Source organism: Lygodium microphyllum, chromosome 23 (genome assembly GCF_053477565.2).
Source record: "Lygodium microphyllum isolate KBCC chromosome 23, Lygodium_microphyllum_v1.1.10, whole genome shotgun sequence".
In the NCBI taxonomy this organism is placed as follows: Eukaryota; Viridiplantae; Streptophyta; class Polypodiopsida; order Schizaeales; family Lygodiaceae; genus Lygodium; species Lygodium microphyllum.
The window spans coordinates 119,024,751-119,050,709 of NC_141157.1; the positions used below are offsets into that span (position 1 = coordinate 119,024,751).

Here is a 25,959-nt window from a genome sequence, read left to right on the forward strand (position 1 = left end):
GGCGTCTTCGCGAGTCATGCTGAACGGTGGTGTTACTGAGCCATTTGTACTTGCCCGCTCAGTCAGGCAAGGATGCCCTTTGAGCCCGCTATTCTTTGCCCTCGCGACACATCCAGTTCTTTCCATGTTATCCCATATGGTAGCCTCTTCTCAGTTGGCCGGTCTGTCGCTTCCTTCAGGCCAGCACTTCATTAGCCAATCCCTGGCGGATGATACTTTTATGATTTTGCGGGCGGACAAGGACAACCTCAAGCGCGCATTGGATGTTTGGGGCATTTTTGGCCAAGCCTCTGGCCTTCGCATCAATGCGCTCAAATCAGCCATTCTCAGCTGCACGGAGTCGGATTTGCAGTCCTTGGACTGGCAGGGTCTGGTTGTTCCTCGTGGCTCCATTGTCAGGGACCTTGGGTACCCTTTGGGTGTCGATGTTCCACCAAAGCAGCTTCTGCAGTGGATTTCTCAGAAAATGGTGGCCAAGTTTATGTATTGGAAATCTCAAGCCTGGCCCTTCCATATTCGTCTCAAAGTGGCCCAGACAATTATGTTGCCAATGCTGACATATTTTTTGCCATTGTTGCCTTGGACTGCTACGACTCTCAATGTTCTTACTCAGTCTATTCGCTTCATGCTATGGAAGAAGGACTCATTGCATGCAGGTATTTCCTGGATTTCTTGGTCGCATGCCTGCACCCCTAAACGCATGGGTGGCGGAGCTATTTTAGATGTCCAGACTCACATGCAGGCACTCCGTTGGTCTCTCTTTCGCGCCATGTGCTTGGATCATCATCCATGGGTCGATATAGCCCGTTATTTCCTTGAGAGCCATGGGCTTCTACATGGCAATACCCAAATCCGGACTTCTTGGTGGCATGTTCTTAATGCTGATTCAAGGTTCTCCAGTTCTTCCTCGTCGCTGCTCAATCATTTGGTATGTTCCTGGAAACGGGTCCTTCTAAAGGCTCAGTGGCATCCAGCGGAGGATCGCTTGACTACGAATTCTTTTCAATTGGAATTATTGGCAGTCTCGCGTTTACTTGTATGGGAAGGCAAAAATGAGCTTAGACCACAATTCAACCGGATGGCTCGTTTGGGCTTGTCTTCGGTCGCGGATGCCACCCTTGCTAGTCGCAATGTGCTTATATCTTTTCGTACAGCCAGGAGGCTTTACAGGATTCCGCGGGGATATAGGCCTTTATGGGAACAGCTTTTGCGGATGCTCCAGAACAGACAACCCTTTCCTGCCCTTGCTTTAGATCATCCCTGGCAGGATTGGAACCTACAAGGCCGGCTGCCTTTAAGCAAAGCTTTTGCTAATCAAGTTTATCATATTCTGATCAAAGATCAACAATGGTTAGTTACCAAAGCCAATGCTTTATGGGGCTTACGAAAATCCCGGTCCTGGTGGAGGGCAACTGTGATGGAGGGCTGGTTGAACAAGACCCCCTTCAAATGTAAAGTATTTCTTTGGAGAGTGATGATTGGTGGTCTCCCGCTTGCGTCGGCTCTTTCCAAGCGACGAATCTCCAATGGCAACTGTTTCTTTTGCACCACTGCGGTGGAATCAGCCCGTCACAGATTTATTTCTTGCCCTGTCGCAAAAAGAATCTGGTTCTTTTTGTCGGCTATTTGGCAAGGAGCGGTTGGATTCACCCTGCGCCCATTTGATTGGGTTTTCGGGCAGCCCAAATACCCCACTCCTGCACAGCCACATATGAAACTCATGTATCATTTTCTTCGATATTGGGGCTGTTGGCATAACTGGACCATTAGGAATGCTTTTCTTTTTGACTCCGCCTATAATGTTCAGCGACATATTGCGAGGCTTAAGGGCCTTTTGTATTGGCAGTTGGATCTTCTCCGGCATTCTGATTTGCTCTCTAGGGAGGACTTCCGTCCCTGGCTTATGGCAATTTCATCTGCCCCCTTGTCATAACTTTGTAACTTGTAGCACTTAGCCCCTCTTCACATGATGGCCTGGATTGGCGTCATGTATCTTGTAATCAAGTTATCTTGTACTTTTTTTCGTAATTAATACAATTACCTTTTACGAAAAAAAAAGAGAGAGAGAGAGAGAGAGAGAGAGAGAGAGAGAGAGAGAGAGAGAGAGAGAGAGAGAGAGAGAGAGAGAGAGAGAGAGAGATGTTAATACACAGAAATCTACATTTCTCTCCTGTACGGAGACTGATCTACAGGCCTTGGGCTGGCGTGGAATTGTGATCCCAAAGGGAAATATAACTAGACACTTGGGATATCCTATTGGGGTGGAGGTAGCACCCCAGGCCTTATTGGATTGGATGGCCTCTCGGATTCATGACAAGTTCATGTACTGGAAATCTCAAGGCTGGCCTTTACATGTCAGACTGAAAGTTGCTCAAAGTATTATGATCAGTATGATATTGTTCTTTTTGCCACTCCTTCCCTGGACTAAGAAGTCCCTTTTGGAACTTGTTCAGCTTATCAGGTTTATGTTGTGGAAAAAGAAGGGGAATCGGTTGGGTGAGGTTTGGATTTTGTGGCAGCATGTGACTACGCCTAAACGAATGGGGAGAGCAGCCCTGTTGGATGTTAATTTGCATATGAAAGCCTTGAGGTTGGCCCTTTTGCAAGCGTTATGTATACAGAGTCATCCTTGGTTGGACATTGCAAAATTTTTCATTGAAAAGACTGGTATCTCTCATGGTAATACGGTTATTTGTGCCTCCCGGTGTCATGTGCTCAACTCCTCGAGACCAATTAAGACCACCCAGTCTTTTCTCCTTTCTCATTTGATTGCTTCCTGGCAAGAGATCTTATGTTTTGCAGTTTGGGGCCCTCTTGAGATTCGCAAGGAGGCGAATTCACTGCAAGGAGAGGTCTTAGCCTCCTCCAGGTTGTTGGATTGACCGGACAAAGATTTGCATAGACTCAAGTTTAATAGGATGGCTCGTTTGGGGTTGCAAACAGTTTTTGATGGTGTTATTCCTGGGCAGTCTCGTCTTTACTCTTTTCGGGGTATTCGTCGACACTTTCGGGTACTCTCTGGATATTGTGATATTTGGTCATCCATACAGGTCACACTTTAGAGGTTCTCTCCTTTACCAGTGCTACAACCATTGTATCCATTGCGTGTCTGGAAGTTTGTGATTCTAGATGATTTTAAGAAGAGGTCTGCTAACCAGATATACCATCAGATGGTGGAGGCCAAGAGATGGGTCACTACAAATGTGAATAAATTATGGCATATTAACGACGGCAAAAAGAAGTGGCAGGAAAGATTCCTTCACCTTTGGAAGTCTAAGATTCCCTATCAGGAAAAAGTCTTCTTGTGGAGACTGCTGATTGGTGGTTTTCCAACTGGAGAGGTGTTGCGTGCCCGAAAGATCTCTGCTGGTCGTTGTGTATTTTGCACTACATGTGATGAAACATTGCTCTTCATCTTTTTGCCTCTTGTCTAGTAGCATGATAGATCTGGTGTTTTATTTGTAGAGTCTGGCTCTTGGCGACTCAGCTCCGGATAACAGCCCGGTCATGGATTATGGGAAAGCTGCCCTCCGTGCCTTCTTTGCATTTTGATTATTCCTGCCTATTCCAGTTCCTTAGATGGACTGCCTTATGGCATATTTGGCGAACTTAGAATGCCTTTCTTTTTGATTCAGTCTCGGGCATCCATGGTCATGTGGCCCGTATTTGAGGTTTAATGCTATGGCAGATTTCTTCTATGATATCAGTTGACCTGGTTCTTCCTGACATTGCTGCCCATTGTTCGCTCGACACCAGCAGTGTGATTTCCTCTTTGTGTCATAGTCCTAATAGTCTTTCGTCACTTTCTTTGAGGACCTAATGGTCTGATGTAACAAAATGTAAAGAGAGAGAGAGAGAGAGAGAGTATATTACCGTCTCTAAAGGCCAATGTGGCCAATGTGTCATAGTCCTAATAGTCTTTCGTCACTTTCTTTGAGGACCTAATGGTCTGATGTAACAAAATGTAAAGAGAGAGAGAGAGAGAGTATATTAACGTCTCTAAAGGCCAATGTGGCCTATGAGACCAAAGCAATACATACAATGATGGTGTGTTTCTCATCTGGAACGAGAAAAGATGAAAAACATGCCTATAAGACTAAAAAAATGAAATAGTGTCCTATAAAAGGGAAACATGTCAATGATCTAAAAGTGAAAATAGAAAAAGGAAAACTCTCCATCAATGAGATGTTTGTCCTCTAAGGAGGTGTATCTCTGCATGGCTGAGGCGTCTCGGCATCTGTCTCCTATGGCGCTCAATGATGGCTTTAATTTGTCTGTGGTGTGGATGTCTAGGTCTTCGGGCGGGTGGATGTGGGCACCTAGACCGGCTAAGTGCCATTGCTCTATCCAAAGGGACACCTACAGAAGATGAGGTCCAATGATGATGTACTCTTGTAGGCTGTGTGGCAATAGTAGTGGTATCTGCCATACTCTGTCGTGTATCAGTGAAAAAGTCAGTGACTGCTCTCTGTCTATGCGAGCTGAGCTGTGGGGGCCTCCTACTCTGTAGAATTGTTGCTCTGCGCCTCTGGAGCTCCAAGAGGAAGAATCCCAAGCATCTTTGATCCTCAAACTACATGATCCGTCTCAGGGGTCCAAAACCTTCTCGAAACAGACAGTGGTGTCTACCTCGTATATCATAATATATAGTGCATCGGCAAATGTAGTGTTCCTCTGTCTCTTGCTCTCTGTCGCATAGTGGGCATATGCGTTCCTCTGTCTGTATACCCTCCCATCTGCCTGTCTCAATCCTCAGGTGGTGGGATGTGGTGCGGATCTGACCAATAACTGTGCGTAGTCCATGAGGCAGCTGTGTGTCCATGTAATTGGGTCGGGTGATGAAACCATCCTCAGATACCTGAAGGAAGTGGGTCTGGTAGTGTGCCATCCTCGTGCCATGGGGGGAGGGGGGTTAGATCCAGGTCTTCTCCGTATCTAACTTCAGTATGTCTGCTCTGATCACATGGTTTAGCTCTGATCGGCTTAGGTCAAGTGTAGGGCAATCTATGCTATAGTCAAAGGGGGGTAGTTTGTCAATCTGCAGCCCATGTAGACTCATGCATGTACTCATCTGAGCATACCAACAATGTTTGTCACCATCTGCTGCTAGTTGTCTAGAAGAGCCAGGGCTAGCCGTGGGTATCTATCTTGGGGGAGCTCCCATAGTCTATGTATGAAAGTCACTGCCTGGACCAAGGCCTTAGCCACCATGGGTGATGCTCCCAACTCAGCTCTGATAATCTCATGTGGGGTCGAGCTCTTTGCTTGTATCATATGTGGGATCATCATGACCAGTGGTCTTTCCATATGCTCCCACCCGTCGTAGTATTCCTTCTCTGGTCCATCCTGGTCTCCCAAAGGCTGTCTCCTCGTGTGAAAGAGACTCGAACCCCAAATAGCTGCCCCATATAGGAGTGTGGGTGTAACCAGGGTGTCAAAAAGCCACAATTTGGTGCGCGGCTCATGAAATTGTATGTGAGCACATTGCCTCTCCAATGCACCTAAGGCTGCATATGCTTTTGCCAAGAGAGAGAGAGAGAGTACGAAAAAAACAGAGAGAGATTCTCAGATGACGTGATGGTCTGATGTAACAGAAAGTAAGAGATACAGAGAGATTGCTGACCTGATGGCCTGATGTAAATATTTACTACTTAATTCTATTAACTTCACGAAAAAAAAGAGAGAGAAAAGGTTGAGAGGGAGAGAGAGAAGACAGGCTTGAGAGGAAAAGAGGGTGTGAGAAGCTTGAGAGAGAGAGAGAGAAAGAGAGGCTTGGGGGAGAAATAAGAAAGAAATAAGAAAAAAAAAAGAAAGGAGAAAGAAAAAAAGAAAGTTGTAGACTTAAAGGAGAGTGGCCAAAAAGTGCCCATTTTTCGTACTAAATTGTACGGATACGTACCGTACAGATCAGTCCATACTACGTATGGAGACAACCCTGAATACACTCAATGTTGGGCTCCCCATGGGGATGCATCAAGCATCCCCAAATCCTGTCTCATCATATGCCCAGAAGAGACATATTAAGGAGTCTCCAAGCACTGTTTGTTGGGTAATCTTTGATGTGTTATGCAATTCTTTTTTGAGATGGAAGGGTGTGCTCACAATGGGTCACAGGCAAGGAGGCCAGCTGAAACCATCAAAAGAAACAAAGGTGGCAACTGAGCAGGCACAAGGAAAGGTTGAGGTGAGCTTAGCAGGCACGCTGGCAGTTCTTTTTTCCTATCTCATCTGCAAGTCTAGCATTTGAGAACTTTAACTGGCAAATCTTCTAAATGGGAAACAGCATCCAATACAAATTGTGGAAACTTTGATTTTTTGAGTATTATTTCTATTGAACATATTGTGTGTATCCAAGATCTGCTGGCCACTTGCATTTTACATTGTTAAGTTATGAATAACTAGTTGGTGGAGTTGTGCTGACCTTTTCTGAACATTAAAAACAGTGTTCAACCAAAGTTAATCCTGTTCTTAACAGTGTTCAACCAAAGTTAATCCTGTTCTTAACAGGTTCCTTACTACTTGAATGAAAGCTCTGGATGGAGTCTGGAAATATCTGAGTTAAGGCTACGGCTAGATGCTGCTTTTGCTGCAGGCATCAATGTCAGAGCTGTTGTTGTCATCAATCCTGGAAATCCAACAGGAAAGGTGAGCATGTTCAATGTCTTCGTCTCATATGTGTACTTTTCCATAATTGTTCTGTATAAAGATCTTTGTTTGGTAGCTCAATATAGTGTGTTGTCTGGTTCCATTTTGATTGTTGCAATGTACAGGGTCTAAGTTTTGAAACCTCTAGTGCCTCCCTATAATAGCACTTACCCAGAAGACCTCTCTTTCACCTAAACTTTCTTTTCTCAAAGAAGAGAAATTTCTATTAATAAACTCCTCAGGAAAAACCTTCTCAAGATAAAAATTATGGAATAAGCCTTGTATAAGGTTATAAAGATACATCAGATTTATCGAGGTTAATACAAGGGCTGAAGAAACAGCCAGTCCAGCAGGCTCTAATGCCAAAGCATATTGACTCAAGGTGGAAGAGGGTGACAGAATTCCAAGTATGAATAAAGGCATCTCTCCTCCTCAGGTGCTTGATGTTTTGAGTCTCTTCTATTCGGGTTATTGCGCTGGTGGAGCAATCAAGTCCTGTAAGTTACCTAGTTTTTCCATATTGCTAATTAGCATCGACATAGCACCATGCCTAACCTACACTGGAAAATAACACATGTCACTCCTCTTAAGTCTTCTATCCAGCCTCCACTTTCTTTTTTTCTGAGAAAAGTATGTTTCTATTACTAACACCTTGAAGGAAAAATAGGAGGAACTCTGTAAAGAGTAGCTGAATACGCAACAAATGTTTTGAAACCCATTCATTAACTACATTTCTTTTAATTAATTCATTCAGGTTTAACTCTTATAGCTCCAAAAGGACTGGGCATCCACATTCTGGGGTGCCACTCCAGACTATCTCTGCCTATAAATAGGGCACTGATTCCATTCTCCCCCCACTACACAGTCATTCATTCATTCTCTCCTTTAGATCATTCCATTCTATCAGTCTTCCTTCTATTTCTTAGTCTCTCCACTGCTGTTTACACCCCTACTAGGAGGACAACTCAGCTGGTGGATGATCCTTCGCAGTTGTTTGATGTCTGGCAGCCTGTTCCACCCTTTGTAGGTTGTTTTTATTGGCCAGATGCTGCCGCCCAGCTGGTTCACACCTTCTGGTTGACTGGTGGACACAGGATTGCACCAGGTGTCGTCTTCCAGACTCTCCAGGATTTGTGTTTTTCAGCCTGGCATCGACATTGGTTCCAACAAGCTGTCTGCTGCCCCCGTATGCTGCATTTTGCTGTTGATAGGCTCTCTTTTGCTACGTTTCAGTCAAAGACAGGCTGGCCTACTATCCATTAGAGCCAGAGTGCCGTGATCTGCTGGTGATCTTCTCTCTCTCCTCTTTGATGACACCTGGGGATGGTGTTCCGCTCTTCCTATAGCTGTCCTTCATCATACAGCCTTTATCTTCAATACCCTATTGCCCGGAGGATTTCATTCGCTCCCTTTACTGTGTAGATTCCCTATAGATAGTGCTGCTTGATCAGCTAGGGCAGTGCAGTCATGTTCGACCTTTGCTCCATTGTATCAGCATTATTTATTTAGCACAATTCAGTGTTCATCATTCTTCACTATTTTTCTAAGTTCCTTCTCTTAGTGTTTGCTGTACACTCTGTGTGTCTCCCTGCAAACCCTATTGTTTCTCTCCACACTCTTTGGGATTTTCGTTTTGCAACCTGGCACATTTCCAGCATTTACATTGGCAGTGACAGGCTTTCTCATCTCCAGTGTGCTGCATTTTGCTGCTGGTAGGCTCTCTTCTGCTGCATTTTAGTCAGAGACAAGGTGCCCTATTGTCCATTAGGCTGTAGAGTATGGTGGTTGTTGGTGATCTCTCTCTCCTCTCTAATGGCACTTGAGGATTGTGTTCCACTGCCTCTATAGCTGTCCTTCACCAATCAACGTTTATCTTCAATACCCTACTGCTTGGAGGACTGCATTTCTTTCCCTTCATTGTACGAATTTCCTATTGATCTTGTCTTTGAGGATTGCGTTCCGCTTCCTTTACAGCTGTCCTTTACTATTCAATGCTTATCTTCGATACCCTATTGCCCGGAGGACTGCATTCCGCTCCCTTCATTGTGTTGATTCCTTATAGATCTTGTTGCTTAATTAGCTACGATAGTGTGTAAACCCTAGCATATCTTCACATGGTATCAAAGCCAATATCTTCTAAAGAGTATCCTGGGATGATTGTGGAGGCTAGCCTTTGTGTGAGATTGACGCGCAATTGGATTCTAACTCATAATGCCTCAGACATCTTCTTCTAGGGATCCTATGACACCCCATCAAGCTTCTCCATCATTGGAGGCTTTGAGAAGGCATTATGGTTTGTTTCATTTCAACAAGTAAACCACACTTCTTAATTCCCTCCCATCCTACCACCATTTTATCCACATTTTGATCTACTCACATCTTTCTTTCAAAACCTTGGAGTACACTCCACTTCCACTCAAAGTACTCTAGTGGTTGGATCTTCCATCTTCGCTCCTAGCACTGAGTCATATGAGCCAAAACCCTCTTCAGTTTCTTCTTTTGGTGTGTAGGATCTAGATGGTTAGTTGTACACAAATTGATCATATGTTTCAGATAACCAGCAGATAATAGAGATTCCTGCCTCCTCTTGCTCACACCCGTCACGTCGCTAGCTGCCTCGCTCCGTCTGATCGCCCGCCCAGATCGATCGTGCTTGTTCGTTAGCGCCATTTGAGAGCTCGCCTGCCCAGATCGATCGCGCTTATTCATTAGCGCCATTTGAGAACTCGCCAACAACCCCCCCCCCCCCCCCCCCTTGCCATTGTTTCTCCCCACCCTCTAGTTGTTTCCTCTATCTGTAGCAACTTCCCTCCCTTAGGTAGCACCACGACGTGATTGGTAGTCTCTCAGAAGGGACGTGCAATGGAAACCTCTGGTCAAACGCCGGCGCACTAAGCGAGTGCTCCCCAGTCAAACACCTTGCGTGAGCTCTTAGCCGTCCGAGCTAAGGAGGTGGAGCTAAAGGAAACAACAATTTATGGTCAGGTAGTAGGACACTCCCGAGCCAGGGCCCAACTTCGGGATTGGCTTTACTCCACGCTGCGCATCGGCACAACGCAGATCGTGGAGGCGGTCCTAATGGGCCAAGGGATCTTCATGGTCAGGCTCAGCTCGGTAGACGCAGCTCGCGAGCTGCTTGCTAGTTCACCATATGCGTCCACGAAGGGGGTCATATACATGGTCCCTTGGTACAGTGGCTTTACAGCGGAGGCATTTGTACTCAACAACAGGTTTCTTCAGCACCCGGTCACCCTTCTTTTTCCCGGCTTGGCGATAGAGTATCACCAGTTGGTGGAAGACTTTGGACGGCTCTTCGGCACTATTCTTCCCATATCCTTCGTGGATGCAGTGACAGCTGTAGGAGTCCTAAAGATACGGGTGGCAGTGAAAGAGGTCAAGAATATCCCACAGTTCCTAGAGATTGAGGCGGGCGGGCACTCCTTCAGGCAACAGGTCATTGTGACGCGGCAGCCAAGGCAATGCTTGCACTGCCACGACTTTGGGCATCAGCCAGCAGGTTGCACGTGTTTCGGAGCCAAGGTGGCTCCGCTGACAGGCCCACAGGTGGACGTTGACGGCTTCACATGGGTCCAGAGACGACAGAGAGGGAGGCGGCAGGGGGGGGCGTAGCCAGTGTCTTAGACCCAACCTCGGGAGCAGGGAGCAGGTGGGTGTGCGACGCCCCCTCGGTAGAGCACTCCAGAGCCCCTCCTGCCCGCCCCACCCGGCAAGACCGCAGCCCCCCACATCCACCACCCGCGCCATGGACTACCTCTCCTAAGTCCCCACAGCCCCCACACCCACCTCCCTCCACATCCCATGCCCCCCCCTCCCCCCCACTGACCCTGGCCCACAGCCCCCCACTTCTAGGACCACCAGCCTCCCTATACACCCACCATGTACTTCCATCCATCTCACCATCCCTCGATTATCCTCCCCCCCACCACCCGCTGTGCCGAGCACCCCTCTTGATCCGCACTTGGTTCAGGCGATCCCCCCCAGTCCCACCCCCCCTCCTCCCATAGGAGGTGATGAGGCACACACGCCTACATCCTCTTCACACCAGTAGTCCTTCCCCTCCCATGCAGCCACTAGCTCATCCACCCCTGCCGCCTGTCACACTTTCCCGAGACAGGCACACCTGTTGCCACAGGAGTTCTTCCGCAGTGGCCTATGGTCCTACTTGAGAGTTGCGGAGCGCGGAGAGTTCCCACTACCTCTAGAGGTAGGGATCTTCGTGGTTCGTAAGTCAAGAAGGGGCAAGGTCCATCTACTAGCACCACCGGATGGACCAAACTACGCTTTTTTTCTTCAGTCCTCTCACTCAAGGGAGTGGACGAGGACACAGATAGAGGAAGAATTGAAGAGTCAGGTGGCGGACCACACCTTTCAGTGGATGGGAGAAGAAGGACTAGCATTGTTTGCACAACAGTGGCCTGGTTGCATGATGGACATTAACTGGTGGGCTGGTGCCGAGGTCTCTCAGCTGAGCATTATCTTTCGAGCCCCTCTACAGTGAAGAGCTTCGAGGGATGTGATCGAGTGGCCCCTGGCATAGGCGGCCCGTTTCTACCAGTGCACAGAGTCTCGACTCTCAGCACGGCTGATAGATGCGTTGATTGTACATGGAACTTCTATCACCCCTATGGTCCGGGCGAGGGCCACCATGGGGAAATGGAGCTCGCCGTCCAGACCGGCGGCAAAGCGTACTTGCATGCCTCATACCTCCTCCTCGTCATCAGCAGCCTCCACCGAACAGATGCCTGTTTGGGCAGTCACAGGTTTCCCCATGAGCTTACACCTTGCATCTTGGAATGTGAATAGCCTCCACTATAGTGGGGCACATGGTTCCAGGAAATTGATTGTTCGACAGGAGTTGCAGCCTACCCTTGCCGGACGGATCGACATCTTACTTCTACAGGAGTACAAGCTCACTCCCTCCCAGGCCCAGCAGGTAGGGAAGGTACTCCCAAGCAGCTTGCACACTTACTGGGAGCACGCCATAGGTGCCCACGGTAGGAGTGGAGGCGTATGCACCTCTATTGGTCCGAGTCTTACCGCTTGTGTTTGAGACCACGTGACGATAGTGGCAGGGAGGGTGCTATGGATCAGATTGGATATTGGGGACTCGTGCCTTGGAGTCCTTAATATCTATGTCCCCATGGAGGTTAGGGCACGCAGCAGGTTCTGGGTGGAGATCGCGGAAGGACTCCCAGAGGTGGACTCCTGGATTGTTGGAGGAGACTTCAACAACTTGGAGGCTTTGGAGGACCGGCAAGGCAGAGGGAGAAACTACTAGGACATGGGCGGGGAGGAGCAAGAGGCATGGGAGGTGTTTCTACTGGCAATAGGAGCATGAGATGCTTGGAGAGACCCTGCCTTCCACAGGAGGGAGAGGTCGCTGGACTTCTCTTAGGGATACAGGCGGCTAGGTGGAGTCCTACTGGAGCGGTTGGACAGGTTTTATGTGGGAGAGTGGGGAGGCTCTCGGGGAGGCTAGATTGGACACCACGTTGTCTGATCATTCCCCGGTTTTTCTGACACTTGGTCCCCCAGCATCTGCCCTAGATACACGATCTTGTTGGATCCCTGAATCAATCTATAGGAGGGAGGAGGTGACGAGACAGATAGAGCAGATTTGGACGGGAGAGTGGGGCAGGAGGGGCCAGATCGCAGAGGAGGTTGCAGTGGCCCTAGTTGAGTCGAGCAGAATCTGCCAAGGGGCAGCCATAGAGGCCAGGTAGCAGAGTTGGGAGAAGGAGAGAGCACTCCGGCGGGACCTTGTAGCCACACAGAGATTATTACAGGGGGCACCAGGGGATCCCACTCTCCATGCACAGGAGGTGTGGAGGTGCGTGCGCAAGCATCCATTGCTGGCCTAGAGGACAGGTGCTCTGAGTTCTCTTTTCGCATCTCAGCACCTTTCTGGGCGCGGAAGGGAGACACAATGTACAGGGAGTTTTTTTAGGTGCACCAGCCTCGGACCTTAGGAGAGCAGATACGCAGCCTTCGAGATTAGTATGGGAGGAGCCGTTCTAGCCCAGACGAGGTCATGGAGATTGCCACCGACTACTATAGTCACCCTTCCAGCAGGAGACAGCCTCAGCTAGAGGACAACGATGTAGATAGCAGGTCTGGGATAACATCCTATCCCTCGTCACAGAGGAGATGGGACGCTCCTTCCTAGCCCCCTTCATAGAGAAGGAGCTAGACGAGACTTTCCACACATAGGACGGGTAGAAATGCCCGGGAGAGGATAGCCTCTCTAAGGCTTTCTTCACTACCTTTTGGGAAGTGGTGAAGGATCCCTACTGATGGCCTTTCAGGAGATTTTCACTTCAGGACAGATGCCAGGGAGTCTATTGGTAGGCCTTATCAGTCTTTTGCCCAAAGGGAGAGACCGGTTGGAGCTTTCCCAGTGGAGATCGATTACCTTATTCTCAGTGGTCTATAAGGCATTGGCAAAGATGATTGGTAGGCGACTACGTCCCTTGCTTCCAAACATCATCCATGACACACAGACAGGCTTTGTCCAAGGTAGAGTAACTTGGACAATGTATTCACCTTCTTTGAAGTGACAGAGTAGGCCCAGTACAATGGGTAGAGACTCGCCATACTACTCTTGGATTTTGAGAAAGCCTATGACAGGGTGGACTGGGATTTCCTAGAGGGTACCATGGTGAGGTTGGGTTTCCCCCAGGCTTGGATTTCCGGGGGTCTCCATACTTTACAGATCGGCCACCAGCAGGGTTCTCATAGGAGGGAGGCAAGGGGAGGAATTTCGGCTGGAGAGATCGGTCCGACAGGGCTATCCCTTGGCCCCGTACTACCTGTTCCTTCTCTTTGTAGAGGCGATGTCTCATTTCCTCAAGTCACGTGTGAGCGGTTTACGTAGGCTCCGACTTCCAGTAAGAGAGGAGACCGAGTTGTTAGACTCAGAGTATGCAGAGATGATACAACGCTCTACATAGAGAACGACGAGTTGATGCTGGAGAGAGTGAGGTTGGCTCTTGAGGTGTTCTGTTTTGCAGCGGGAGCAAAAATCAACTGGCGAAAGTTGGTTGGTTTGCTCATAGAGCGGGACTCTAGCACGGAGTGGGGCGTCCACCTGGGATTTAGATGGGTGACCGTCCGATACCTAGGGTTCCAGGTGGGACTCGACATCACTCCCGGCTAGCAGTTTCTTCCAGTCCTCGATTATATTTGGAGGAAGCTGACCTATTGGAGTACGGCTTGCCTCTCACTAGCCGACCGAGCCCTGGTAGTGAACCAGGTCCCCCTAGCGACGGCCTGGTACATCGCCTCGTGTTGGTGCTTCTCCTCCTCCTGCGTACTGCAGCTTCTCCGCCTAGTGCGAAATTTCCTTTGGTCCGGGTCAAACGGCTCCAGGGATTCCAGAGCCAAGGTGGCGTGGGCGACCATTATACGACATTAGTCAGAGGGTGGGCTTGGGAACATAGACCCAGAGTATTAGAGTATCGCTCTCTTGGGCATGATAGTTGTCCGCAGCCTCACACTGGAAGGGCAGACCTGGAAGGTCCTATTGCAAGAGGGTCTTTAAGAATATAGACCGAGGCTTGGCGGTAAGTGGAGGCCGTCCCTGAGATGGATCTTCACATCAGCCCAGATCACCCCTCCCAGATCACCCTTCCTACGCAGGTTGCTCTGCATGTGGCAGGGCCTTCGTAAGGCCCTAATCCAAAGCCCCCCAGGCTACTAGGAGGAGATAGACCGTTAACCGGTGATTTGGAACCCCCAGGTCCGGGAGGTGTACATGATGGCGGACGAGGAGGTGCTACAGCATGTATCAGGCTGCCAGCGAGGAGTGGAGCTGAGGAGAAGGGAGATAGATGCAGCGATACCTCAGGAGTGTCTTGCTCCCCCGATCCGAGAGCCGATAGAACCCGGGGAGGTATGGGCCGCTAGGTTTTCACTAGCAGGCACCCTACAACTGGCAGGAAGAGTGGGTGGTGCTCCACCTGGGACCTTTTTCACAGTGCACGAGGGGGGGGGGGGGTGTCTGGCTCTTGACAGAGGGCAGCAGGTCGAGGGGATAGCTATTCTTTCATGGAAGAGGATCTGGGTGCTTGGCCGCCTTCAGGCAAAGACATGGCGGCTGGACCCTTTGGTCTTTTGGCAGGAGCTCAGGGAGTGGCGCCTCTGGATATGGGAAGGAAGGCCATTTGATGAGCTGGAGTGGGATCCGGGAGAGTGGCTTTGGCCGCCACTGCGGTTGCCAAGAAGCCACTGAGGTTCTTGGAGTACATCGTGAGGATTGGCAGACATGTACCGATGCATGAGGATATGGATTGGGCGCCGTCACGTAGCAGGCATTGGGCGAAGCATAGCATCATGGAGCCGTTCCGACGGACCTTCTGGCGCCGCCTATGGGATAGCTGGAGGCCGAGGAGGGTATCGTATTTTTTATGGCTGGTGGCATATGGAGGCTTGGCGGTGGGTAGCTGGCTTGTCTAGATGTAGAAGGAGGGAGTTTGTAAGCGCTGCACACAACAGTCTATGGAAAACCCAAAGCACTGTCTTTGGTCGTGTGAGGCGGCACAGCTCGTGTGGAGAGGAGTATGCCGCATCCTTCGCTGCATAGCACCTAGCCTTGGATGTATCTCTTGGGGTGCCTTTTGCTGGCAGGCGGTTAGCCACGGCCGTCACCTTCTGTATGAGGCTGGGATGCACGATATTTATTATCGAGGCAGGGTCGTGCGCAATGGTGGGTTTAGAGGCTCTATCCATCCGCCAGGTACTGGAGCCCACAGCAGACCGCTTTGAGTTATGGGAAATCATAGGGAGTCTTACTGGTTGGCATATCTGGAAGGCGCAGAGTGAGGTGGCTTTCGGCGGAGAGAGACTTTCAGTACGGGCGACCTTAGCAGAGCACTGGACCTCTGTCATCCACTCCCTTCGAGGCCGATGGGATCAGGTGCAGGGCGAGTCCAGGGCTTATCAGGAGCTCTAAGGCCATTTCATGCGCACTTGGGGCAGCCATGACCTGTTCTTCGTGATGCAGGCAGGTAGCCCTAGATGGCGATACACCCCCCCTCCATGGCTTCTTTCCCCTATCCCCCTCAGACCGCCTTGAGAGGCTTGTATATATGATGTATCTGTGACTTTCTCCAGCTCTAGCTTGGTGTGTTGAGCATGAGCACTTCTTTATATTCAGGTCTTTTCTGGAGTAATATAATTAGCCACACTTTATTTGGGAAAAAAAGGATCTAGATGGTTTTGAGAATGTTAACTTCAATAGAGGAGGCTCTCGAAGTAGATGTCCTTCATTAGGTATATCTCTATCATTTGTTTCAGAATGTTAACTTCAATAGAGGAGGCTCCTAGCACTTTCTCTTTCTACATATCACAATCCTCCTCTCAATTCACTACTCGTCGTGGTGCATCATTAAGGGGCATGCCACCCTTTAACACTGTACCTTCCACATATCCTCACTTTACCACGCTCTCACACGCTAGGATGGCTATGATGGGCATTTCCCTCACTATCCCTTGATACTGAAATCTCCCCACATGACCTTTTAAACGCAGGGGTGCCCATCCTGTGCTTATGGACTATTGTTACACATCCCTTGGGTTACTCATAGGCAGTGATTTCCATTCAGTGCTCCACGTGTCCCTACCTCTCCGCCCAGGGGTCCTCATGTGGTTACAATGTCTATACTTAGTCTATCCATGTCCACATTTGGAACTACTGTCCATACTTCTCGTATACATGGTGGGCACTCACAATTGCTTCCCAAGTGTATTCTACTTTCCCCCCCTATCCACCCTATCCCCATTATACACAACCTCTATCTCCTAACACTACCACTCTTGTTGCAATGACTAAGAATGCTTTCATGGATAAGACTTATTTCAACGGGGCGAATTTCACCACTTGGTCGAACTTCATGCAACAAGTGCTTGCATCTTAGGGTCTTTGAGACCTCTTTATTGATATTGAGTGTCATGAGGACATGCATTTTTGAAAGCTCACTTAATATGTGGATTAATTTTTAATCACATGGTTAAGTAAATGTTACATATGTGAGGTGTAACTGGGATTAGAGTAAATTTACGAGGGTGGGACCCGAGGAAATCACGGGATGTCAAAGGCAAAAGTTGCTATAAGTTATGCGGCATAGGTACTTGGTGGTATCTAGTGCCAGTTGTTAACTTAGGTCATTCATTTGATCATTAGTGTTAGTTGGTGACACTTGGGAAGTGGCGTTTAATGGTACCTAACACCAATTCGATGGGTCAAAGATGGCGCAGAGACACTCGGGAATGGAAGTTGCCTAGCCAATTTAATTATAGGTCAGTATTTTTCAGAGCATCGGAATAATTATTTGATTAATTTTTAGTATTTAAAGATTGAAAATTAATATTTAATTATGGATAATGCTGGAAAAAGAGGTTGGAGAGAGGCATTTTTAGTGTATTCAGCCTGCAAGAGAGAGGGAGGAGATGCTGCTGGTCTGATTTGCAGCCATTGGAGGACCTTCTGAGGCAGACAGGGGCAAGAGAAGACCAATCAACAGCAGGTGGCAGCATATATAGGCTGTTGAGACAGGGCATGCAGCTCAAGGAATGAATGTTGGTCATGTATATGCTCCGTTTGACGTTGGTTTTGATGTAAATTCAGGAAATGCACCCTTTATGTAGCAGCTAGTGTGTAACAACTTGACACCCAAAGGAGCAACAAAAGACTATGATGAGGGTGGAAAAGCAGTGGAGTTTGAGTCCTTCAGTGGTGTACAAGATAGGCTGAAAGCTTTGACTTTCATTTAGCAGTTTGATGCAGCCTATTCAGGGGAAACTTCACTATGTGGCGCCCTTTCTCTAGTTTCATTTGGCATCCTTGTCATCGTCAGCTCCTCTTTCTACTTGCGTTTGGACTTCACAGCCCGTGGCATCAGGTGGCAGCCCTTCCTCATCATCAGGTGACCTTTTGTTGTCTGTGTTGGCCCTTCGCTTGAGTTGGGGGAAGGTGGCATGCGTCTTCATCCTCCTTGCGGCTCATCCTTTGTTGTGTTTGTAGCTTTTTGGTGTCCACATCATCTGGCATCATCCTCAGTAGTCGTCTTAGTCTCCGCACACTCTAGTGATCAACGTTTGGTGTTTGCCTCACTTTGTCACTCCTACTGGTGGTCGCAACACTTGGGACCCATCTTTGGTGGACATCACTCTCTGACACTCCATTGCTTTGCCCTTGAGCATTCTGTACACTCTTACATTCATTTACAACATGCATTCACTTTAGAGTTTCTTCTCTTTGTGTTTGTCTTAGTTTTTTGAGTTTTGCTTGTCACTGTCCGAGTCTTTGTGTTTCAGTTGTAGTCATACATGCTGTGTTTCTTTAGTGCAAACCGTAGGATATCTTCAGTCACTATCTGAGTTTTTGTGTTTCAGTTGTGGTCGTACATGCTATGTTTCCTTAGTGCAAACCCTAACATATCTTTACAGGAGGAGGGCTACGAGTAGGAGATTCCTCCCTCCAAGGATACTCATGATACTAATCACACCTCTACTCAAAGGAGTGTTGAGGATGACGATCTGCATTTGAGTCATCAGAGCCTGAAAACGGAAAAGACATCTTCCTATTTTGCAATCACCCACAAAAGAAAAACTGTATTTGACTATAGATAGCCCCAAAACAGAAGTAATCGGCTATAGGATACCAAGGTCTCGATGTAGAAGGTCCGCCGCCTGAGGGGAGAAGAGTGTCACTTGACACAGAAGAATGTAGAAACATAAAATGCTGATGGAGATGCTATCACCTGATGGTTGAAGTTGTTGCCTGTCCAAGGGATAACTGTCGCTTGCAGCCAAAGGGCTGTGTTTTCAGCAAAATGCTGATTAGAAACTGCTGCTTGGTACCTAGAGAGGGTCGCTCCACATAGAAGCAATTGACAAGGCTCGAGATGATGTCGCTGCTGCGAAAACCTTTAGAGATGACTGCATTTGCAGCAAATGCAAGACTGAATACCTGCGTTTTGGATGTGGATGGTCTCCTGTGCAAGAATCAGAACATGTTTGTCTTTGTCATACGATGATACCATGTTCTGATACCATGTGAGAGTGCGCAACGGAAAGGAATGGAAACATAGAGACAAAGGAAGAGAGAGAGAGAGACTACACTGAACAAGAAAGAATGTTGTTACAAACGGGGAAGTAAAAAGAGACTGATTAGTCCTTGCACACAGCCCACAGCATGAGTGAGGGCACCGGATCAAGTTGATGATGATGGTAGCACCAAGCACGACAGAGTATCCGAGTGTGCATGTGCGAAGGACGACATAAGATTGGAGAGGATGAATGACTGTGAAGTGAGGGGCTAGCTATATAAAGCCATAAAAGCCAAAAACTCGCCAACCTTCAGCTGTAAGTGCCATAAATGCTGGTCGACCAGCATTTAATGCTTGTTGCATTGACAAAAATGCGAGAAATATAGCAGGTGGCCACTTAAAAATACCAACTGGTAGGGACAATGTTCGGCAGGTGGAGGCAGAGTGGGAAATGTAGAAACTGACCTAAAAGTTCACATAGAAAGTCGAAAACTGAAGGAAATGCACATAAAGGTGTGCTCAAATAGAGCTGCCTTGTCCATCAAAATGTTGACAGACATGTCAAAGCTCCTAATGTCTTTGTCTGACTCAGGGTGAGGCTCACAGGCAGAAGATGGCAAGGCATGATAATCATGATTGCTAACAGGATACATCTTGAAGGTCTATAGCATGGTTGCACCTGATGGTCCCAATGTATCAGGGTATAATTTGAGCAATCAGCTCCCATCTGTGAGCACATTCCTGGATCCAATATGCCTGCATGTAGATTGGAGTGGAGATCCTATTTAGATGCTATCTAATGATGGGGAAAGAGAGGCTCCCCTCAACATACTCAAGCTACATGTTGAGTCTTTCTTTGTGACCCGAACTACAATCTTCCAGGTTGTGATCATGGTCTCTCTAGTGCTAGTGCAATATTATCCTGAGGGCTCTCCTCATAACTCCTAAGCTTTGGGGCAGTCCCATAGATAGTGTCTCTATGTCTCCTTCGGCTCGCCTCATCTTGCACATGTCTTGGGTCCCTATTGTATCCAAACCAAGTGCCAACTGATAAGCTTCTATGAGCTAATAGCCATAGGAAGAGGATATCTTCCTAGGCCTAAAGTTGTCATCTAGCCTCCACTGCCACTGTTCTATTCAATTCAATCCTCCATGAAGCAGCTCAAGTTGCATTTCCTTATAGTACTTAGTGCTGCAATTGGATCTCCATGGAACAATGAGTATGATGAATCCTGGGCACAATATGACATGGTGAAGTTTGATCTTCGACTGTTGGTAGACTGTTTAATGCTCATCCAGTAGGTCTTATTTGCTGTGACAGCTGAGTGGTCTATTTCTTAGAGCTCTCTGATTGTGCATCATTATTGAAGAATCTTTATTTATGCTTATAGATGAGCCTCAGTTGCCAGGTAGTGTTTGATAACAGCTCTCTCTCTAACTCTTTGATTCATGATTTCAAGTACAAGCTAGAATGTTGCTTTATCTTATTTCAATTTTACTGAATTGTTCCCTTTTGCCATTTGTTGCCTTTCCATTTCCCTCTTTGGCTTTCTTACTCTCTATCTACCTCTACCTCTCCACATAACAACTACAAGAACGTTGTGTGTCACAAGCTGTAGGAAGAGAGAAATCTTCTTAGGCATGAAACTATCATGCATCCTTCTCCAAAAACTAGAAAGGCAAAGAGAAAGAAAGAAGAAAGAAAGTTATATTAACGTCTACAACAGGCCAAGTTGGCCTATGAGACCAAAATGTTGCATACAAAATATCTGGGAGATTTCAAAACTCCCAGTGAAGCTAACATTTATGCTATGTTGAACTAAATTGAGTAGGTATAAAATGATATCTAGACTAGATACAATCTAGAGGTACTCCCAGTGCGGTGTGGAACTGCTCCTAGAGTGTTCATCCTAGGATGTCCCGCATGGGTCGGTCTAACATGGAGAGACTAAAGCGGCGGGGCAGGGCCCTCCGATGGCAGCGTAGTATCCCTTGTATCTTCGACATGTGTCTTCTGCGGGGACGGGGGCCGGCGGGGCGTGGGCGCCGGGCTTTGCCTCTCGCTGTGGCTATTTCTAAGGTGGTCCCCTGGGGTCGGGAGGCCGGTTGGGCTGGTGGGGGCTCGGTGGTGGAGAAAGATGCATGAAATTATGTTGCATCCTTTCTATGAAAATCTTATAAGAAAGGCAAGGAGATTTCCTGCCTATACCAATGTTTGGGGTAGCTGGGGACGCTCTGATCCTACTGATCTGAATTCTCCTGCCAGCTTGGTAGTGTAGCCAAGCAATCAAATTTTGGTCTCTTAACAGACGAATCTCTCTGAACCCACTCTTTTGGATCACAATATAGTCTTTGAAGGAGCTTCCTTTGATAGTAACCATTGTCTCCATCATTCCATTTTACACCTAATGGCTCAGCCTAACGCCACACACACCCACACCACCACCACCAAAAGAATCCCATTTGTGAAAGTGCCCCTGAACCCATTATTTGTGAACAGTGTGGCATGGGAATCATGCTTTATTGCTGATCAGACTGAGTTGGGCTCAATCATGACTTACAGCAGGCCTTCCGTTTACTAACACAATGGAAGCCAGAAAAAAGGCTTTATCCAAACTCTCTGCACTTTGATTTGTCTGTTGTGCAAGAGCTAGGGTGGGATGGTGGCAGCTCTGAGAGGCTTTCCTTCGGGGGGGTTTTCTCGGAGGTGTTATTAATAGAATTCTCTTTTCTTGGAAAAAAAAGGGTGGGATGGTGGCTTTTGGGTCTATCAAACTTAGGACTGACAGGAAGGCATTGATGCACTGTCTGTTGGGGACATTGTGATGATGTGGAAGCTGCCATTTGACAGTTTGACCAGCAGGTCCAACTGTATATGAGAATGAGAAGTGTCTATTAATCTTGTTTTCTATGAGCATGGATTTGAGACTGAACTTGATGTTGATGGTCTATTTTCATACAAAATGTTCAATGTGCATGCCAGTCTCTTGAAGTGTGTTATGTTTCAGTGGAAAATCTAGTTGAATTGAAACTTGGTGCAGGTACTCTCAGAGGAGAATCAACAAGAAATTGTGCAGTTCTGCAAAGAGGAGAATCTTGTTCTCCTTGCTGATGAGGTAAATGATGTGAAACTAATGTACATAGTGGTAGATAAGAATCTGTTGGTATTTTTGAAGCATAGAACTACATTGTAGGTTTATCAAGAGAATGTCTATGTGGATGACAAAGATTTTACATCTTTCAAGAGGATAGTTCGGAGTTTGGGCTACAATGAGCAAAACTTTACTTTGATTTCCTTTCACTCTGCTGCAAAGGGTATCTTCTTGTCTTTGAAAGTTTTGATTCTGCATTATTTTCCTTGAAAGAACTATGCACTTGTTTGTTTGTTTGTTCGTTCGTTAAGAAAGAGTTTGGATATTCTAGCAGTCGGAGTTTATGGACAAGCAATCTTTTTTTGTAAAATGTACTTACATGTTTCATTGTTTGCTTTAATAATTGTGTAAGCAACTTGCCTTACTATACTTTTCTGCAAAGAAAGGCACATTTATGGATTGTCAAAACCCAAATACATCCTCACAGCTGAAGGCTGGATGATTGGGCAGCCCTAGGCTGAATGACTACATAGGAGAATGAAAAACTTGATCCTACTAGCATGCTTTTGAGGGAATATTTTCCTGACCTTGAATCTCCCTAACCAAGATCCCTCATTCGCAAAGACTCTGCATATTTATTCTCAACCAATTGAAACAAAGGGACCTAGTTGTTAACAAATAAAAAGAAGAGGTGCTGCAATAAGCACTATAACTGTTGAAAACCTCATTTGATAAAGCATGATGGAATTTGGGAGACCATGCATATCTCACTCTTCTTCATCTGCCATTGTGGGACTCAATGGTGAAATGTTTTGTTTCTGTCCTTGTCGCTTCCTTCCCTACCTGATTTTGGTTAGTACATTTCCATTCCACCCTTCAGAAAAGGCAGCACACAAGATCTTCTTTTTGTACTTGTATTTTGTATTTTGGATGAGCGTTTGGGCTTTACACCCGCATGTTTCAATGGCTTAGTCTGTAATTTCTATAGTAGAACTTGCTAGATTTGTGCCTTCTATTAGTTGTAGTTGGTGCCATCCAACTTCTCAATATTAGAGATGGTATTGTCATTCGACTCACCAACCATCATGCAAGAAATGAAAGCACAATCCAAGACAAACAAACTGCTATAAATGACAGCAAAACAGTCCAAAAGTACAGCCAAAGATAGTGTCTAACGGAGGGAAAATTGCAAAGAGTAGGGCTGTCGAGTAACTGCCAAAGAACGACGGTCAAGTCAAAGGCATCTACCTTCATAAATGATGCATAAACTTGCTATTACGGCAGGCTGAAAATAATGAAAGCAGTAAATCCAAAACCCGGTGTGAGCAATCAATTGATAGAATCCAATCTGTAACTACCTGGTATATCCTACAAGAAGCAAGGTATGAACAAACTAGTAGTAGTCACTGAGTACGTAACCAGTACTGAGACTGTCAAACTCAATGTGTCAGAGTGGGATACATCCAAGAAGCATAACTATGAACTTTTCCTAATCTAAGTCCATTATTGAAGGCGGCCCTCCTTCATAGTGAACATGAAGGTCATGTCTCCACTAGTTGCAATGACCCCAAGAAGAATGCCCCCTATGGAGAACAGCCCACTAGAGGCTTGAGAAATAGTTGTATTTGTACTCCACTCCGAAGGAACTCCCTCTATCATGAATTCTATTGTTACTCTTGTTGGGAATAAAGGGCCACCGTACCTTTTATATGTGCTTGGGTGTGAACACATGCTTAGCACTTATACTTTACATATAACTATCACAAAAATCTAAAAGAGGTACAACTCATTGTACCCACACATCGTGCATCTCTCTTACTCTCACTCTCTAGTGCTGTTCACTATCTCTAGTGTTGTTCACTCTCTAGACAGATGTAGGTTATTTTGAGGATACTTTCAAAGGTATAGACATTGCTATGTATACTGAGACACACCAATGTAAAGACAACTGTTTACCTGATGTATATGGATATAGATGGGAAAGTGTATATCGCCCTCAGCCTAGACGGCCTGGAGGGACGAGGGGATCAGGAGGTGTGGCAATTCTATTTAGAGAAGAGCTCCGAGATACAGTCCAAGTGGTACATAGAGATGTAGAGGCAAGATACATGTGGATCAGGTTATGTACAAGCAGAACTCGAGACATGTATATTGCCATATGCTATTTTCCCCCTGCATACTCTAAGTTTGCCCCCTAAAGAGGCATCCCCATATACCCCACTATATGAGGACATAATGGGATACATGAGAATTGGGGATGTTCTACTAGCAGGAGACTTTAATGTACGCACAGGAAACAACCAATCTGCTTTCTTTGACACTAGTGATGAGATGTTCAGAGATATTGCATTAGATGAAGTGGGATTAGTTAGATCAGCCCAAGATAGAGAGATAACAGAATATGGAACACACCTACTGGCATTGGGAAGTGCACATGGTTTGGCTATCCTTAACGGGCTACCACAGTGGCCAAGATCTAATGGCTTCACATGTTGGAATAACAAGAAAGGGTCAAGCACAATGGACCAATTGGATTAGTAGTAGACCATGCTATTCTAGCTTTCACAATGCAATATGGACATATACACGAAGCACAGTCACACATACCAAAATTACCACGCTATGATTTTGTGGAAGCGACCTCACACATATACAGCATTACTGTGCGAGATGCATTGAGGGAGCTAGACACACAGGCCTCTCTGGATGAGTTTACAGGACAGTTGGCCGAGATAATACACACTTCAGCAGCATACGCTTTCCCACACACTACACCGTCAGATAAACCTCCACGAGGTAATGCTCCACAGAATGGCTGGTATGATGATGAGTGCAGAGAGACACGAGCACGTTTTCAGCGAGAGATGGCACTTGGCATATGTACACATAAGCATGCTTGAACACTCTTCAGACAGTTGGTACGCAAAAAGAATCGGGAATACCTGAGCAGACTAGAAACAGAAATGTATTCCATGTTCTTGGGGCAGGACAGCAAGAGAGCATGGAAAAAGATGCACGAGAACCAGCCACCCCTACAAATTACTAGACCGGATGATTGGCATGGATATGCTTGCACACTCTATGATATTCTTGGCCAAGAGCCTATGCCACTCCCCTCAACCTCAAGACCAGCAAATTGTAGATTGTTCACAGAAAAAAAAGTGAGGAATGCCATATGGAAACTGAAAAATGGAAGAGCCCAAGACCATGAGGGTTTAGTGGCTGAACACTTCACGCATGCCTGTGATATTCTGGCACCAACGCTGGCTCACATCTTTAATAGGGCAGTTTGTGAGGGATTTCCAACCTGTTGGTCAGACCATATTATTGTGCCGCTCTTTAAGAGTGGAGACCCCGCACTACCTAGTAACTCCTGAACTATCATGATTGGACACATGTTGGCCAAGATATATGGCTCTATCGTGGAACAAGCATTGAGTGAATGGGCCGAGATGCATGGCCTGAGGTCAAAAGGCCAGGCTGGCTACAGGAGGGGATATACAACTCTAGACCATATCTTTACGTTGAGGGCAATCATTGAAGAAGGCAAGGCATTCAAGAAAAAGATCTATTGCTGTTTTGTGGACTTTCGCAAGGCCTTTGACACAGTGCCACGTGCTAGACTCATGAGAAGAATGCAAAACATTGATGTGCCCATAGAGATACAGTGGAGTATCTATGCCCTGTATGAGACAGTGACAGGCAGAGTATGAACACCTGAGGGCATCTCAGATACAGTCAATAGCACCATTGGGGTGAAACAAGGCTGTCCACTTTCACCGACACTTTTTGGGCTGTATATAGATGAAATTTCAGAATATGTGGATAGGGCTGGTGGGGCCGGAGCCAGCCTAGCTGGAGTGCTAATACCATTACTGCTTTATGCCGATGATATTGTACTTATATCTGACTCACCTGAGGGACTAAATAGACACTTGGATGCATTATCAGCTTTTTGCAGAGATAGAGATCTTAAGGTGAACCTTGGGAAAACTAAAGTTATGGTATTTAACACTTCAGCTGCTTGGATGACAAGAGCTGAGCACCAGTTTACTTTTGACGGAGAGCCAGTGGAGATGGTTAGGCAGTATGTTTATTTTGGGGTCACATTGAAGGGACCACAGTTCTCTTGGAGAGAGACATTAGAGGCTCAT

General features: G+C 46.8%; 1 protein-coding gene across 3 annotated transcripts in view; it reads left to right on the forward strand.

Moving 5' to 3' along the window:
• LOC148016669 (alanine aminotransferase 2-like) overlaps nucleotides 1-25,959 on the forward strand; it is a 190,956-nt gene that overhangs the window by 81,477 nt on the left and 83,520 nt on the right. For 2 of the 3 annotated variants that reach the window (XM_087664105.1, XM_087664103.1), the window contains 3 exons: nucleotides 6,508-6,645; nucleotides 21,755-21,829; nucleotides 21,908-22,028. In XM_087664105.1, the coding sequence (XP_087520231.1) occupies nucleotides 6,508-6,645; nucleotides 21,755-21,829; nucleotides 21,908-22,028 (334 nt within the window). The remainder of the gene's footprint in view (nucleotides 1-6,507; nucleotides 6,646-21,754; nucleotides 21,830-21,907; nucleotides 22,029-25,959) is intronic. The other variant, XM_087664104.1, reaches the window with a different exon arrangement.